Raw genomic sequence first — 18769 nt, forward strand, 5'->3', positions numbered from 1 at the left:
AAATTGCCTCTTTTTGTAGAAATGTAGGACCCTACTGCGCAAACACTGGTTGAAACAAAGTTGTTTCAATGTAATTTGTCAATGTATTGTGCCATGGAATCAATGTGAAAATACATTGGATTTGAAAAAAGTAATCAACCTGTACTGTTTCCATCTCATTTCAACCAACGTTGTAAATATTCAAATTAGGGTAAAACTTTAATTTAAATACTTTGACTTAATCTGACTAACACATTGTTACATCAATCAAATTTCAACATAATCCTCAGAACTATGTATACATTTAAATTGTGTTGAAAATTCTGCGTAAAAACATATTTTATGTTGAACTTCATATTTGATTAAACATATTTTATTTGACCTTGTTTCAATGTTGATAGGAAAATGGTACGCTTGAATCAACATCATCGTTTCAACTATAATTTATCCACGGTTCCTAGGATCTTTGGACGTTTAGAAGCAACCATTAGCCCTATAAATATGCCAAATTCATGATACTAATAACACACTTTTGCCTTTGGATATTGACTTATATATATATATTATTCACAATGTACAGTATACAGTTGAAGTCGGAAGTTTCACACCTTAGCCAAATACATTTAAACTCAGTTTTTCACAAATCCTGACATTTAATCCGAGTAAAAATTCCCTGTCTTAGGTCAGTTAGGATCACCATTTTATTTTGAGAATGTGAAATGTCAGAACAATAGTAGAGAGAATGATTTATTTCAGCCTTTATTTCTTTCATCACATTCCCAGTGGGTCAGGAGTTTACATACACTCAATTAGTATTTGGTAGCATTGCCTTTAAATTGTTTAACTTGGGTCAAATGTTTTGGGTAGACTTCAACAAGCTTCAAGAAGAGTTTTAGCCCATTCCTCCTGACAGAGTTGGTGTAACTGAGTCAGATTTGTAGGCCTCCTTGCTCGCACATGCTTTTTCAGTTCAGCCCACACATTTTCTATGGGATTGAGGTCAGGGCTTTGTGATGGCCACTCCAATACCTTAATTTTGTTGTCCTTAACTTCACTAGGGGGCAGCATTCGGAATTTTGGATGAAAAGCGTGCCCAAAGTAAACTGCCTGCTACTCAGGCCCAGAAGCTAGGATATGCATATAATTGGTAGATTTGGATAGAAAACACTCGTTTCCAAAACTGTTAAAATCATGTCTGTGAGTATAACAGAACTGATATGGCAGGCGAAAACCTGAGGAAAATCCATCCAGGAAGTGCTTTTATTTTGAAATGACTGTTTTTCCATTGAAAGCCTATCCACCATACAAACACTTAGGACCCAGTTTGCGATCTCTATGGCTTCCCTTACACGTGGCCAGTCTTTAGGCATTGTTTCAGACTTTTACTCTGAAAAATTAGGGAGATACAGCACTTTCAATGAGAGGACAGTGGAAACTTACAGACATGAGTCCAGCGTGTGACCGGAAGCGCACCTTTCTTGTTTCTCCTTTTCTATTGAAGAAGCTTTTGTCTGGTTGAAATATTATTGATTATTTATGAAACAAACTACCTGAGGATGATTTTGAACATTGTTTGACATGTTTCGAACCTTTATGGTACTCTTTTGATTTTTCGGCTGTCTTTTGTGACCGCGCTTTTTTCCAATGGTTTTCCAATTGCTAAACAAAACGCACCAACGAAACGGAGGTTATCGGACATAAAGAGGGACATTATTGAACAAAACAAACATTTATTGTGTAACATGAAGTCTTCGCAGTGCAACCATGTGAAGATCATCAAAGGTAAGTGATACATTTTATCGCTATTTCTGACTTTTGTTACTCCTCTTCTTGGCTGCTAACTGTTTGTAATGATTTGTCTGCTGGGCGCTGTTCTCAGATAATCACATGCTTTGCTTTCACCGTGAAGCCTTTTTGAAATCTGACACAGCGGTTGGATTAACAAGAAGTTTATCTTTAAACCCATGTATAACACTTGTATGTTTCATTAATTTGTATAATGAGTATTTCTGTTTTTGAATTTGGCACTCTGCAATTTCACTGGATGTTGGCCAGCGTCACCTAGTGAGGTTAAGCCATTTTGACACAACTTTGGAAGTATGCTTGGGGTCATTGTCCATTTCTAAGACCTATTTGCGACCAAGCTTTAACTTTCTGACTGATGTCTTGAGATGTTGCTTCAATATATCTACATAATTTTCCACCCTCATGACGCCATCTATTTTGTGAAATGCACCAGTCCCTCCTGCAGCAAAGCACCCCCACAACATGATGCTTCCACCCCCTTGCTTCACGGTTGGGATGGTATTCTTCGGCTTGCAAGCCTCCCCCTTCTTCCTCCAAACATAACGATGGTCATTGTAGCCTAACAGTTATATTTTGTTTCATCAGACCAGAGGACATTTCTCCAAAAAGTACGATCCTTGTCCCCATGTGCAGTTGCAAACCATAGACTGGCTTTTTTATGGCAGTTTTGGAGCAGTGGCTTCTTCCTTGCTAAGCTGCCTTTCAGGTTATGTCTATATATGACTTGTTTAACGGTGATTATAGATACTTTTGTACCTGTTTCCTCCAGCATCTTCACAAGGTCCTTTGCTGTTGATCTGGGATTGATTTGCACTTTTTGCACCAAAGTATGTTCATCTCTAGGAGAAAGAAAGCGTCTCCTTCCTGAGTGGTGTGACGGCCGCGTGGTCCCATTGTGTTTATACTTGCGTACTATTGTTTGTACAGATGAATGCGGTACCTTCAGGCATTTGGAAATTGCTTCCAAGGATGATCCAGACTTGTGGAGGTATACCATTTTTTTCCTGAGGACTTGGCTGATTTCTTTGGATCTTCCCATGATGTCAAGCAAAGAGGCCCTGAGTTAGAAGGTAGGCCTTGAAATACATCCACAGGTACACCTCCGATTGACTCAAATGATGTCAATTAGCTTATCAGAAGCTTCTAAGGCCATGACATCATTATCTGGAATTGTTCAAGCTGTTTAAAGGCACAGTCAACTTAGTGTATGTAAACTTCTGACCCACTGGAATTGTGATACAGTGAATTATAGGTGAAATAATCTGTCTGTTAACAATTGTTGGAAAAAGGACTTGTGGCTTGCACAAAGTAGATGTCCAAACCGACTTGCCAAAACTATAGTTTGTTAGCAAGAAATTTGCAGAGTGGTTGAAAAACAATTTTCATCACTCCAACCTAAGTGTATGTAAATTTCCAGCCTCAACTGTGTATACTATCTAAGCAGAAGATACAGCTCCTTCAAATGTTGATATTTGGTTGCGTTCACAATTCAATATTCAGTTTGCCTTCAAATTGATGACTGATATGTTGGTTTCACTGTCACGCCCTGATCTGTTTCACCTGTCTTTGTGTCTCCATCCACCTCCAGGTGTCACCCATTTTCCCCATTAGTCCCTGGGTATTTATTATGGTGTTCCCTGTTTGCTTGTTGCCAGTTCAGCTTATCTTGTCAAATCAACCAGTGTGGTTTTCTCATATCTTGCATTTGCTAGTCCTCCTGGTTTTGACCCTTGTCTGCCTTGACTCAACCCGCCTGCCTGGTCATACTGCCTGCCATGACCTCGAGACTGCCTGCCACTCTTTACCTCCTGGATTCTGAACTTGTTTATGATCTTTTGCCTGTCCATGACCATTCTCTTGCCTGCCCCTTGGATTATAATAAATATCAGAGACTCAAACCATCTGCCTCCCGTGTCTGCCTCTGGGCCCATGCCCTTATATACAGTACACATCTCCATCTCAACCAAAAACCTAAGTTGAAGAAAAGCACTAAATCAAATTAAACTTCAAATAAAGTAGATTTTTGGTTGAAATGGAGGTGTGACTTGAACATATTAATAACTTGTAGATTAAATTTGAAATGACCAAACATCCTTCATATACTGTACAAGACAATTTCCAAAGGTAAAGTATATTTCTAATACTCTACATGACAAAAACTATCTCAAATCATGGGCATTAATATGGAGTTGGTCCCCCCCTTTGCGGCAATAACAGCCACTCTTCTGGGAAGGCTTTCTACTTGATGTTGGAACACTGCTGCGGGGACTTGCTTCCATTCAGCCACAAAAGCATTAGTGTGGTCAGACACAGATGTTAGTCTTCAGGCCTGGCTCGCAGTTGGAATTCCAATTCATCCCAAAGGTGTTTGATGGGGTTGAGGTCAGGGCTATGTGCAGGCCAGTGAAGTTCTTCCACACCGATCTTGACAAAACATTTCCATATGGACCTCGCTTTGTGCACGGGGCATTATCATGCTAGAACAGGAAAGGGCCTTTTCCAAACTGTTGCCACAAAGTTGGAAGCACAGAATCGTCTAGAATGTCATTGTATGCTGTAGCATTAAGATTTCCCCTCTCTAAAACTAAGGGGCCTAGCCCGAAACATGAAAAACAGCCCCAGACCATTATTGCTCCTCCACCAAACTTCACAGTCAGTATCCAGCAAATCCCAGATTCGTCCGTTGGACTGCCAGATGGTGAAGCGTGATTCATCACTCCAGAGAACATGTTTCCACTGCTCCAGAGTCCAATGGCCACAAGCTTTTCACCACTCCAGCTGACTCTTTGCATCGCACATGGTGATCTGAGGCTTGTGTGTAGCTGCTCGGCCATGGAAACACATTTCATGATGCTCCCGATGAACCACTCTTGCGCTGACGTTGCTTCTAGAGGCAGTGCTTCAACATTTTGAAGGGTTGTCCACATACTTTAGGGCATCATGCATTTGGCATCCTCTTTATAGGGATAATTGTAACTACTTCTAATCTTCTAAAGACCCAACCAACCGTGGATGAGTTCAAATATACCTAGCTACACGTTGAGATGATGGTATCATTTGTTGGGCAAATCAGTTGTTAATGTAGCCTACATAAACATAGCTTCATTACGAATTTACTTTCACATACAGCTTGTGTAAGAAAAGTTAGGAGTCTACACAAATGATCATGGAAGCTGATCAAAGTCTAAATGTGTTTACGTGATAGCTCAGCTGAAACAAACACAGCTTGTTTCCAAAGCTAAGCAAGGTACGTAAGGTGCCTTCCGAAAGTATTCATACCCCTTATTCTACCTTTTTATTATAGCCTGAATTCAAAATGGATTAAATAAATACAAATTGTCAACCATCTGCACACAATACCCCATAATGACAAAGTGAAAACATGTTTTTAGAATTTTTTGCACATTTACTCAAAATGTAAATGCAGAAGGATCTCATTTACACAAGTATTCACACCTCTGAGTCAATACTGTGTAGTAGAACCTTTAGCGGTGGTTACAGCTTTGAGTCATCTTGGGAATGTCTGTATCAGCTTTGCACATCTGGATTTGTGGATTTAAAAAAAATCATTCTTCCTTGCAGATTTGATCAAGCTCTTAAGTTAGATGTGGAGCGATGGTTTACAGCAGTCTTTCCACAGAATGCGATTCATATCTGGGCTTTGGCTTGGCCACTCAACGATTTTCTTGTTCTGAAGCCATTCCAGCCTTGCTTTGGCTGTATGCTTGGGGTCATTGTGTCCTGTTGGAACGTAAATCTTCATCCCAGTATAAGGTTGGGTGCACTCTGAAGCAGGATCTCATCAAGGATTTGCCTGTATTTTGCGCCATTCATTTCCCCCTCTCTCCTTACCAGTCTCCCAGACCCCGCTGCTGAAAAGCATCCCCATAGCATGATGCTGTCACCACTGTGCTTCATGGTAGGGAGGATGTTAGACAGGTGATGACCTGTGCCTGGTTTTCTCCCTACATAGCGCTTTGCATTCAGGCCAAAGAGTCAGACCACATAATATTTTGCCTATGCTCTCAGTCTTTCACATGCCTTTTTGCAAATAGGTGTGCTCTCATGTGCCTTTTTCTCAGGAGTGGCTTCTGTCTGTCCACTCTCCCATGAAGCCCAGATTGGTGAAGTGCCATGGAACTATGTAGTTTTGTCAGAGTGGTCATTGGCTTCTTGGTCACCTCCCTGAGCAAGGTCCTTCTTGCCCGGTTGCACAGTTTGGTTGGACGGCCAACTCTAGGCAGAGGCTGGATAGTTAAATCTTCTTTTTTTTTTTTTTTTTTTTTTTTTTTACATTTCCCAATGATGGAGAACACTGTGCTCTTTAAATCTTTCAACATTCTAGAAATGGTTTATTATCCTTCCCCAGATATATGCCTCATCACAATTCTATCTCAGAGATCTACGGACGGTTCCTTGAACTTCATGGTGTAGTTTCTGCTCTAACGTGCACTGCCAACTGTGGGATATTATATCAAACAGGTGTGTTTCTTTCTAAATCATGTTCAAACAATGTAATTGACAACAGTTGGACTCTAATCAAGTTGTATCTCAAGGATGATCAAAGGAAATTGAATGCATCTGAGCTCAATTTAGAGCATCATAGCAAGGAGGTGTGAATACTTTTGTAAATTATATATTTCTGTATTTAATTTGCTAAAATGTCTAAAAACATTTTTTTCACTTTGGGATTATGGGGTATTGTGTGTAGTCGTAGGGAAGAGAATCTGCACTGCAGAGCTTACTTACTTAATCCTCTTCGTGCCTTGAGGCACATAAGGCTTCCACAAGAAAGTGCCTCTTCATCTGGTCTGCAGCCTTCTTGGTGAATGTTCCCCAGGTCAGGCCACACTCCATCTCCTTCTCTATGTCGCTTTCTAGCATCCTAGCTTCCTCTTTCCATCAGGTTCCCAGCGTAGGGCAATATCAGGGGGGTGTTTCTGGTCGTAGTCTGGCAGAGAAAATGGGTTGCTTAATAAAGTAGAAGACAGGGGTCTAGGGCCCTTTATCAGGTGTAGAGTAGAGTTGAATGGTGGGAACCCGTTTACCCAGATTTACCAGGATTTACTGCCCAAAACCACTCCACTTTCTCTGGATAAATAACTGCCAGAAACCAGTAAGTTATAATAAATGATTTATATGAACAGCATGGTGTGAAATGGAACTGTTGGGCCTCCTGAGTGGTGCAGTGGTCTAAGGCACTGCATCTAAGTGCTAGCTGTGCCACTAGAGATCCTGGTTTGACTCCATGCCCTGTCGCAGCTGGCCACGACCGGGAGACCCAAGGGGTGGCGCATAATTGGCCCAGCGTCATCCGGGCCAAATGTGTCTCATCGCCCACAAGCAACTCATGTTTCTCTTTCTTGCCCTGCAGTATTGGGAAAGAAATCCCTTTGTCTACAGAAGACCTTTCCCGCCAAGAACTCTAACGGCCAAAGAATGAAATTTGGCACAATATTCATAAGATAGGAATATTATGAATGGTCTGTGGGGATCTAAAGAATAATCCTGTCATATGATTTATTATTTTGTGATGTCATTAAGGGTGGTATAATGAAGTAACTGTAACTCTGAAAGTGTACGCATCTTACAGGACTTTTGTGGTTTAGTACGTTAACCTGCGTCACTGCTTCATTGCTCCAGACCACTCCAAGGGGGAGTTAGAGAACTGATTTTGCTTTTGGGTCCTAAGGCCTAATGTGTCTCTACCTGACAATGAATGGGCGATATAAACCAAATAGAAACTGATAATTGTGCACATTTCAATGAACTGAATGATGAGGACGAAGAATGTGATTGAATTTATAATAATAGTGTAAGAATTGCTATTGCTCTGTCCTGCAGTCACACCTGAAAAAATACACTTATATTTTGGTTTCTGCTTGGTCAGAAGAAGCTGTAACTGGACTGTAGCATATTACTTACTAAAACCGTTGTTACACTAAGGTTTTCATTCTAAGAGAAACGAAAATGTTCAATTATATTCCATGATATTCTTAAGATATATGTGTTGACTGAATATAAGCAAGTCTGCTAAATAATCAAGTTGATGGCGCAGTCATATAGCCTCGGCACCTACATAAAGCTGAGTGACTCACTCATTCATAACTTTGGATCAAAATAAAGTGCCAACATTCTTTCTGATAGTCTTTAATGAATAAAGAAATGTTTTGGTTATCCTTACCTGGATGCCATGTATTATAGTCTATAAAATGAAAAATATTACCACCGTCTCATGTGCATATAATTTTCTTTTCATAATGCATCCTTATTTACAAATCGATTATTATTATTATTATTATTAGATATTCTCACAGAGCAGATTTGCCCTAATGAAAAATGCCCCTTAGATACTGTATGTATTCGGAGGGCAGAAATGATTAAATATGAAAACTTCTTAGGGATAGCCCCCTTTTTTTTCAATTTTTACCTAAAATGACATACCAAATCTAACTGCCTGTAGCTCAGGCCCTGAAGCAAAGATATGCATATTCTTGGTACCATTTGAAAGGAAAAAACTTTGAAGTTTGTGGAAATGTGAATTGAATGTAGAAGAATATAACACAATAGATCTGGTAGAAGAAAATACAAAGAAAAAAACAGTTTTTTTTCTACCACCATCTTTGAAATGCAAGAGAAAGGTCCCAGTTCTAGCTATCACTCTGGTGGTAATTACGATGATGTCCACAAGATGGCAGCAGTGGACATGCAAAGTTTCAGACGGATAACTTGAAGTATGAGCGAACTACATGACATTTAGTGTGAAGTCACCCAGGTACATTTGGAGACATTTGCATTCATGTTACATTTTTCGGCAAGAATATCGTCAAATCTGTATACTAGGACTTGGATTTAGCTTTTCCAGTATTAGTAGCTATAATGTAAGTTCAACATTTGCAAAAACAACCCGTTTTCATAACTTCATAACTCTGAATATTCTTATCATTTTTGTCCAAAAGGAAAAGGCATGCTGTCGTAAAAGGTTAGCACCTACATTAGCACCTACATCACCTGCGACATATACAGGGTTATACTCCCTTAAAGCCCAGCTCATTGGCTATCTAGCTAGCTTTGTTTGACCCCGATTGGTGTTTATTTGACAAAGATACAGTCGATCAAATGAAGACCGGCCGCGTCATCGGCGTGCCATGAAGGCGTCACTCTCTAACCAAATTTGGTGTCCTCTAGGATATACTACACCCCTAATGATATAGTGAAGTCTGGATACATTCTAGGATCTCTGAGGAATACATACGAATGTGATTTGACAGGTTGAAACAATGTTTAGGGTTAGATTTTCACAGATTCCTTTCTTTGCAAATTGAACAAGTGGAAATACAAAATCGATTGTACATGCTATATGGACCTTTTCAGCATATGAAAAATGATTTTATCTAACCAAACCACACTTCATGTTATCTCTGAGACCCTTTGGATGATAAACCAGAGCAAGATTTCAGAATGTAAGTACACATTTCACCTTCAGAGGTGAATTTATCAAACCTATCACGGTGAAAAAAGTGTTTTGTTGTTAGGAGCTCTCCTCGAACAATAGCATGGCATTTTTCCGCAGTAATAGCTACTGTAAATTGGACAGTGCAGTTATATTAACAAGAATTTAAGATTTCAGCCGATATAAGACACATATATGTACCGACATTTGTTGTTTCTCTAAAATCTTTGCTCGTGACACAAGGCGCTGCATGATTTACAACTGTCCCGATTTGACCACTCACTAAAGGCGTCAGTCATACAAAAGTTATACTTAAATCCGAACTGGATTTAAGGAAAAATTACATGAAAAGTTCACATTTGTACATGTCAAACTAAAAGTAATTGGAAAGGTAGATACAAATGATTTGTGACGTTGTGGTTACAATAAAGAATGTTAACAAGATGTAAACCAGATGTGTTTTATTTACAGCAGTGATGGAAAGCTGGAAGAATTTTTGGAAACAGGTTTTCAAACACTTGTTTTTCACAACTGTACTGTAGTTGTCACAATCGTCTAATGAATTAACGGACCAAGGCGCAGCGAACATATAGTTCCACATGTTTAATAAAAATGAAACTCACAAAAACAAAGAAGAATAAACAATACGTGACGCTCAAGCAGTGCTCACAGGCAACTACACAGAAACAAGATCCCACAAAAACCAGCGGGGAAATGGCTGCCTAAATATGATCCCCAATCAGAGACAACGATAAACAGCTGCCTCTGATTGGGAACGATACCAGGCCAACATAGAAATAAATGCACTAGATCACCCACCCTAGTCACACCCCGACCAACCAAAATAGAGAATAAAAAGGCTCTCTATGGTCAGGGCGTGACAGTGGTACTGTAGTACTGTAGCCGATCATGCAAACAATGTTTCCTATTAGCAGGACAATAGACTCTTCATAGCCTGGTGACTGTAGGTGTGAAAATCCCCCAATTTGCAATGTATTCGATGCTTAAGTACTCTAAAGTGTTAGATTTCTAACTCAAGACCTCATGCAACCGCAAAATGTTGGAAAACCATATGGATTGCGAAATAGTTGGGAAGAGATTCCATGGCACATGGTTTATGAATTGACACGCAACTCTTCATAGTCCGGCTGTTGTAGGTGTGAAAATCACCCAATTTGGCACTAACAGTTCTTCATCAATCTCTTTATGCTTTCATTGATAAAATAACGAGAAAAAACTACATTAAAAATGCAGATGTTTATTTAAGCTACATTTTAGTTGCATTTCTCCCCAGCTCCACAACCACGGGTAAAACCTTGCTGAGATGATCAATGTATTTGTTGTATTGTTGTTGTTGTCACGGCCATTGAAAGAACTGGACGTGGTGAGCGTACATTTTCTTTATTAGAATGAAAAGACGCTGAACAAAACAATAAACACTACAAAACAAACCTGTGAAGCTAAAGGCTATGTTCCATAAACAAAGTCAACTTCCCACAAAGACAGGTGAGAAAAGGGCTACCTAAGTATGGTTCTCAATCAGAGACAACGATTGACAGCTGTCGCTGATTGAGAACCCTACCCGGCCAAACATAGAAATACAAATAATAGAACATAGAATACCCACCCCAAATCACACCCTGACCAAACCAAATAGAGACATAAAAATGATCTCTAAGGTCAGCGCGTGACAGTACACCCCCCCAAAGGTGCATACTCTGGCTGAACCAATAGGGGAGGGTCTGGGTGGCATCTATCCGCGGTGCAGGCTCAGGTGCGGGACGCAGAACACGCTCCACCACTGGCTCACCTCTGGTGCGGGGACCCTTGTAGCGGGCCCCGGACTGGGCACCCTCGTTGTCGGGCCCTGCATTGGAGGCCGTCTCTGGGGCTCCCAGAGACGGCCTCCAATGCAGGGCCCGACAACGAGGGTGTCCAGGGACCCCTCATCACTGGAGGCTTCGAGCCATGGATCATCACTGGAGTGGAGAGACACACAGAAGGCCTGGCTCTGGGAGCAGGCACAGGACTCACCAGGCTGGGGAGACATACAGGAGGCTTTGTCCTTGGCAGAGGCCTTGGCAGAGGCACCGGATACACTGGGCCGTGGAGGCGCACTGGCGGTCTCGAGCACAGAGCTGGCACAACCCGTTCTGGCTGGATGCCCACTTCCACCCGGCAAATGCGGGACGCTGGCACAGAGCACACCGGCCTGAGAATGCTCACTCGAGACACTGTGCGCATCACCCCATAACACGGTGCCTGACCAGTCACATGCACCCCACGTTAAGCACGGGGAGTTGGCTCAGGTCTAATATCCGACTCCGCCAATCTCCCCGTGTGCCCCCCCCCACATTTCTTGGGGGGGCTGCCTCTTGCGCCTGCTTCGCTGACTTGCCTCCTCATATATCGCTGCCACTCCGCCTTAGCTGCCTCCATCTCCTCCCCTGGACGGAGATACTCCCCGGCCTGCGTCCAGGGTCCCTTTCCGTCCAGGATCTCCTCCCATGTCCAGGAATCCTCTTTACCATGCTGCTAGGTCCTTTGGTGGTGTTTATTGGTGGTTAGTTCTGTCACGACTGTCGTTGAAGGAAGACCCACGCGCAGCGTGGTGAGAGTACATTTTCCTTTTATTAAATCATGTCGCCAACAAAACAATAAACAATACAAACGACCGTGAAGCTTACAGGGATAAGTGCCACAAACAAAGTTAACTACCCACACTGAAAGGAGGGAAAAGGGGCTACCTAAGTATGATTCCCAATCAGAGACAACGATAGACAGCTGTCCCTGATTGAGAACCATACCTGGCCAAAACATAGAAATAAAGAAACATAGAAAACAAAACATAGAATGCCCACCCCACATCACACCCTGACCTAACCAAATAGAGAAATAAAACGTCGGGCGTGACACTAGGCTTATGTACTTCAACGTTAAGCGGTCAAATTAGCACTGTATTATCGTTTTCAACCTTTAATCCCACAAAATGTGCATTAACTCTTACGAGTGTTGTGGCCTCGATGCCATCTTGTTTCTGGGCTAAAAGTACATTTGGCCACCCCTGTGCTCACCGAGTTTTGTCTTTGAAATCTGTTCCGTTTCCTGGAAATGGCCATGTCCATTTGGTGATGAAATGTCCATTTGCCCAATAGAGCCAGTCGCTTTCAGGTGGAATTTTCCAGAACAGCAGGAAAAAGTCCCACAATTTCAAATGTTAAATCGCGGAAACAGTGTGTCCTGGAAACTTTATTTGTTGACTTCCCAGGGGACCAGGCTCTAGGGGACAACCTGAGGCCGTTGGCCTATTTTAATAACACCCTTGGACGTCTAGTAAGGGACTGTCCATTTGCCATATGGAGATCCTCATCAACCATGAAGGAAATACCACAGTGCTTTTGCAGGGCAGGAAAGTGGTCCAATTCACACACTTATCAAGAGAACATCCCTGGACATCTCTACTGCCTCTGATCTTGTGGACTGACTAAACACAAATGCTTTGTTTGCAAATTATGCTGTTGGAGTGTGTCCCTGGCTATCCATAAATTAAAAAAACACAAATTGTGCCACCTGGTTTGCTTAATATAAGGAATTTGAAATTATTTATACTTTTACTTTTGATACTTAAGTATATCTTAGCAATTACATTTGCCTTTGATACTTAAGTATATTTAAAAACAAATACTTTAAGACTTTACTCAAGTAGTATTTTACTGGGTGACTTTCACTTTTACTTGAGTCATTTCCTATAAAGGTATCTTTTCTTTTACGATAATTATTTTATGATTATTTTATGATAATTGGGTACTTTTTCCACCACTGCACTCAGGGTCGGGACAGACAGACAGCCCATCTCAGTAGGGAGCACAGTTCACAATGTATGTAGACCTATCATCTCAGAAAGTTAACTTTTTTTCTTGTGGCAGGTAGGCCTGCATTTGCTGCAGCATAGTCTATGGTATGATAAGGACAACAAAACGTATTTCTGTTAACTGTTGAAAGAGATAAAGGAATGAAGCAACAATAGAGAGAGAAAGAGGAGGTAGGCTAACAATATTAGGGGAAATGTTCTGAAAGGTATACAGTGCATTCGGAATGTATTCAGACCACTTCACTTTTTCCACAGTTTGTTACATTACAGTCTTATTCTGAAATGGATTTAAAAAATAATCCTCATCAACCCACACACAACACCCCATAATGACAAAGCAAAAACAGTTTTTTATACATTTTTGCAAATGTATAAATAAATAAATGAAATATCACTTTTACATACAATACCAGACAAAAGTTTGGACACCTACTCATTCAAGGGTTTTCTTTAATTTGACTAATTTGACTAATTTCACTAAGTTGCCCTTACACAGCCTGGAGGTGTGTTGGGTCATTGTCCTGTTGAAAAACAAATTATAGTCCCACTAAGCGCAAACCAGATGGGATGGCATATCACTGCAGAATGTTGTGGTAGCCATGCTGGTTAAGTGTGCCTCGAATTAAAAAAAAAAAATCACTGGCAATGTCACCAGCCAAGCACCCCCACCCCATCACACCTCCTCCTCCATGCATCACGATGGGAACCACACATGCAGAGATCATCCGTTCACCTACTCCGCGGTTGGAACCACAAATCTCAAATTTGGACTCATCAGACCAAAGGACATGCTTCCACCGCTCTAATGTCTATTGCTCGTGTTTCTTCACCCAAGAAAGTATTTTCTTCTTATTGGTGTCCTTTAGTAGTGGTTTCTTTGCAGGAATTCGACCCTGAAGGCCTGATTCACACAGTCTCCTCTGAACAATTGATGTTGAGATGTGTCTGTTACTTGAACTCTGTGACGCATTTATTTGGGCTGGTAACTCTAATGAACTTATACTCTGCAGCAGAGGGAACTCTGGACTTTCCTTTCCTGTGGCGGTCCTCATGAGAGCCAGTTTAATCATAGCACTTGATAATTATTGCGACTGCACTTGAAGAAATGTTCCGTATTGACTGACCTTCATGTCTTAAAGTAACAATGGACTGTTGTTTGTCTTTGATTATTTGAGTTGTTCTTGCCATAATATAGACCTGGTGTCTTCTGTATACCACCCCTACCTTGACACAACACGACTGATTGGCTCAAACGCATTAACAAGAAAATAAATTTCAAAACTTAAGATTTAACAAAGCACACCTGTTAATTGAAATGCATTCCACTACCTCATGAAGCTGGTTGAGAGAATGCCAAGAGTGTGCAAAGCTGTCATCAAGGCAAATGGTGGCTACTTTGCTCCATTGTCCGGAAGAGTGGCTGCCCGGAAGTTGCTCCAACTTTGGCAAGACTCCCGCAGTGTGGCAGACTATGAGGTGGATTTCCGCACGTTGGCAGCTGAGAGTGCCTGGAACCGGAAGCGCTGTTCGTCATGTTCCCGGCACGGAGTATCGGAGGAAGTAAAGGACGAGATTGGAGGCTGGGAAATACCGATGGATCTCGACTCGCTCACCGCCTTGACCATTTGGATCGATGGGCGACTACGGGAATGAAGGAAGGAGAGGAGATTTGATTTCAATCGCCCTGTGACTCCAAAAGCGGTCAGTTTCAAAATCAACACATTGTACATCAAAAAACACCCAATGCATAACCAAATTGAAAACATTAGTGCATCACATGCTTTTTTTTTATTTCGTCCAAAAACATGGCATTTTGACAACTTGTTACAAAAAAATGTAGTTTAAATAAAATAGAAAATCGACAGTTTAATGAGGTAAAAGCAGAATCATTTAAAGCACGTTTCTCAACTGTTATTATTATTGCTTCTATATTTTATGCTCAACTTCAAACACCACAGTGATTCTGGAGGAACAAAAACGAAAAGGAGTAGCTTTCCTCAGGAAAGTAATTTTACATATGCACTCATTAAATTATACAATTTGAGTATGTTAATAAACATGGAATTTCATAGTAATGAGTTCCAGATACCATGTGTCCTTCTTCAACATGTATATGCAGCCTACCCTTAGTAATACTGTATATTAAACCGTATATTCTTTCTTGTTGTTTCATGCTGGCAGTAATGCAATACAAGTACACACACTACACTTAAATGAATCATCCATTTTATGCTTCAGCTAAGCGTTATTAAAACGACAGTTTCTAAGCTGCATTGATGAAAGAGACAGATCTGTCTGGATATTGGGTTCAGTGCGGTCGTCTGTCTAAGCAAAGAAACATTCGAGGGACGTTGTGGGGCTTTTCCAATAAAACGGGACATGTCTTTTGGTCAGTGGTTAGAGCTCAAAATATGGACAGATCACATTTCTGTCAAGGCCCCTACAGCACCTCCGAAGTCATAAAAAGGTGATTACTCCATGACATAACCTCTTCCCCTTTTTAAAGCCATGGGATTGCAAAAGCAAAGCAAACTGAGGAGTACCATTTGAAGGGAACATGTATGAGATCGTGGATCGAGTCATTGTAGACAGCATAACATCAATTAGGCCAACATTTAAACTGGTAACACATTTGTTGAGTAGATTATTATATTTTACTCTAATAGCGCCGATCCAAGCACTCACCATTTCTCGGTAGGGCTTTATATGTGGTCGGAATGGTCCAAATGTCTAGACTTTGCTATTGCCCAATATGATAGTGTTTTCAAATCTAAAATCCAAATCTGATGTCCAAAGGATTTCAAATCTCTCAGGAAAGTTAGAATTACACCATCCATGTCCATATACGTTTTAGGGGGCTAGATGTATGACAATACTTGAGATGGGAAACTGACCATTATCATACAGATACACATAAGATAAAGATAAGTATGATATAATATACACTACCTTCAATTGGTTTGGTATAACAAATAATGTTGTCCTTCTCATACACAGTTATACCAGTTGACTTAATATTACATGCAACCTGCCTTCATTACAGTATGTTCTTTTTCGTACTTAAATGAGGAATCAACAAATACATCAACAAATATTGAACCTTGGCAACCATTGGTTGTTTGTCAGCCAATAGCAAATGCAGATAAATCCCCATCCGTGGCCAAATCCAATAATAACATGGCATCTTGAACTTTGAAGATAATCATTGCACTCTGTCAGGACAACAACTATATAAGTGGCAGCAAAACCGTATACTGAGCCATACTTTTTCTCAGAACTGCCTTTGGCGTCCGCAGTACATATGAGACCAACATGTTATATGGAAGGTGACCTTGTAAGCTGTGAGCTTGTGGTTTTTCCTCTCCAGAAACGATCCAGAGAGGCTTATGTAAAAAAGAAGAGAAAACACGCCAAATGTATTAGAGGCTATATAGGAATAAAAAGCATGAAATACAAAACATTGTTCACTGTCCCAATGTCTTTGTGCCACACCTCTATAAAAATGTATATATCTCCCGTATGGTTGTGAGGACATTCCAGATGCACAGAGTTCATAGGGAGTCATGTAGTCTGAAAGAGTCTATGCAGTCTCTCATGTAGTCTATGGGTAGTCTATCTATACAGACAAAGCTGCCATGTTGCAGTTAGTTCCCAAAAAGGAGAGGCGTCCAGTAGTCCACAGGCCTGGGGTGAGAGCTGAGAGCTGAACTCTACTTGAGTTTATGCCTCAAATATAAAAAAGAGCAAAGCTAAAGTATGTCCTCCAACTGCAGCAAGTTCACCAGTCGCAGGTCAGCTACGTGATAAGACGGGACCCCTCTCGTTCCACAAGCCCGCTTCTCTCCAACCACACTTCCAGGCCGACACCTGGAGTATAGTTACCAAGCAACAGCCAGGTGGTGTAGAGTTCACCTCCGTCCAAAGTCGTTATGGTGAGACGATAGTAACAGGGTAAAGCAGGAAGCGTTCCTCCCAATATAGTTGTCCCAGTGGTCTAACAGAGAGCGTGGGCAGAAGGTCTAACACTGCATCTGAAATGGCACCCTATTCCCTATATAGTGCACTAATTTGAACCGGGTATTGCACTACATAGAGAATAGGGTGCCATTTCAGATGCACTTGATGTCTATGAGAAGTCCAGTGGTCGAATCATCATGGTTGTTGCTCGTAGCGAGTAGCTGGGACCCTTAAAGTAGTGCCACTTGATGCCATTTAGCTTCCCGACGTGTTGCCCTTTGGTGAAGTACATTCCGTTGAGGTTGGACGGGCCGCAGGCGTCGAACCACCAACCTGGGCAGAGCAAGAACGGAGGGGGGAGAGAATGAGATTTTTTTTAAACCCCTATGACAAAAACAAACATTAGTGTGTATGAAACGCTAAAAGAAAGACCGTAAACTTCACATTGAATTTCTCTGTTCTGGTTCTGTAATGTTGAACCTTGACAGTGTGCCTACGTGAACTCCAACACTAGCTATAGCAGTGGTTCAGACATAATCACAAAGGTATCTGGTCACTGTGGTGTAGGTACACAGGGGTTGCCGATACCTGTTGTTAACCACTTTTGGGACCTGTTTACACCCAATGGTATTTCGAGAAAGGGTGAATGGGCTCAAATAGGCTCTGTTGTGCATGGCATTTGTAAGAATTGCATTCCCTGCATATGACGCTGTTGTACCCCTTCCTTCTTCTCGCTTAACCTTTGCATATACTTTTTTTAATCAAAATACATTACTAGCACCAAAGAGCACATGAAAATGAGCAACACAAATCTTTCCATTTCATCGTGTGGCTGGTGTGACGTTGTCAATCGGAGGTTGGGGCATAGCCTTTCCCCTCAGGCCTAAATACCAGTGCCAGTTTGGGCTGTGGCATTTCACAGAAGACCTACCAGTGAGTCCCACAGTTAGTACCACTGTCCTTGCCTTTAGCATGGGTGTCACGTTGATAAAGGTTTCTCATTGGTTCCCTGTGACTTGTGTTTCCAGGGCCGAGCTTTTACTATATCTTGTAAAAACAGCTGCCCCCGCTAGAAACAGTTGGTGATCTGTTTCCAGAACCGGATAGTCTTTTGTCATTGTCACCTCAGTTACACTAGTGAACATACAGTAGGCCTGGGTTAGGTCTGTTCAGTATGACTGAGCTTGTACTGTATGTATGTACGGTGCATTCCGCAAGTATTCAGACCCCTTGACTCTTTCCACATTTTGTTACAGCCTTATTTAAAATGGATTAAATACAAAAAAAATCCTCATCAATCTACACACAATACCCCATAACGCCAAATGGAAAACAAGTTTTTCGAAATTTTTACTAGTGTATTTCAAATTAAAAACTGAAATACCTTATTTACATAAGTATTCAAACCCTTTGCTATGAGACTCAGAATTGAGCTCAGGTGCATCCAGTTTCCATGGAACATCCTTGAGATGTTTCTACAACTTGATTACAGTCCATCTGTGGTAAACTCAATTGATTGGACATGATTTGGAAAGGCACACACCTGTCTATATAAGATCCCAGAGTTGACAGTGCATGTCAAAGCAAAAACCAAGCCACAAGGTCGAAGGAATTGTCCTTAGAGCTCTGAGACATCTGGTTTTGGAACCACCAAGACTCTTCCAAATTGAGCAATCGGGGGAGAAGAGCCTTGATCAGGGAGG

General features: G+C 41.3%; 1 protein-coding gene across 3 annotated transcripts in view; it reads right to left on the reverse strand.

Annotated features, from left to right (window-relative positions):
• Positions 1–14865: 14865 nt before the first annotated feature.
• angpt1 (angiopoietin 1) overlaps positions 14866–18769 on the reverse strand; it is a 62852-nt gene continuing 58948 nt past the window's right edge. For all 3 annotated transcript variants that reach the window (XM_024396078.1, XM_024396077.1, XM_024396079.2), the window contains exon 9: positions 14866–17399. In XM_024396078.1, the coding sequence (XP_024251846.1) occupies positions 17236–17399 (164 nt within the window). In that variant the 3' untranslated portion in view covers positions 14866–17235. The remainder of the gene's footprint in view (positions 17400–18769) is intronic.

The sequence above is a fragment of the Oncorhynchus tshawytscha genome, linkage group LG31 (genome assembly GCF_018296145.1).
Source record: "Oncorhynchus tshawytscha isolate Ot180627B linkage group LG31, Otsh_v2.0, whole genome shotgun sequence".
In the NCBI taxonomy this organism is placed as follows: Eukaryota; Metazoa; Chordata; class Actinopteri; order Salmoniformes; family Salmonidae; genus Oncorhynchus; species Oncorhynchus tshawytscha.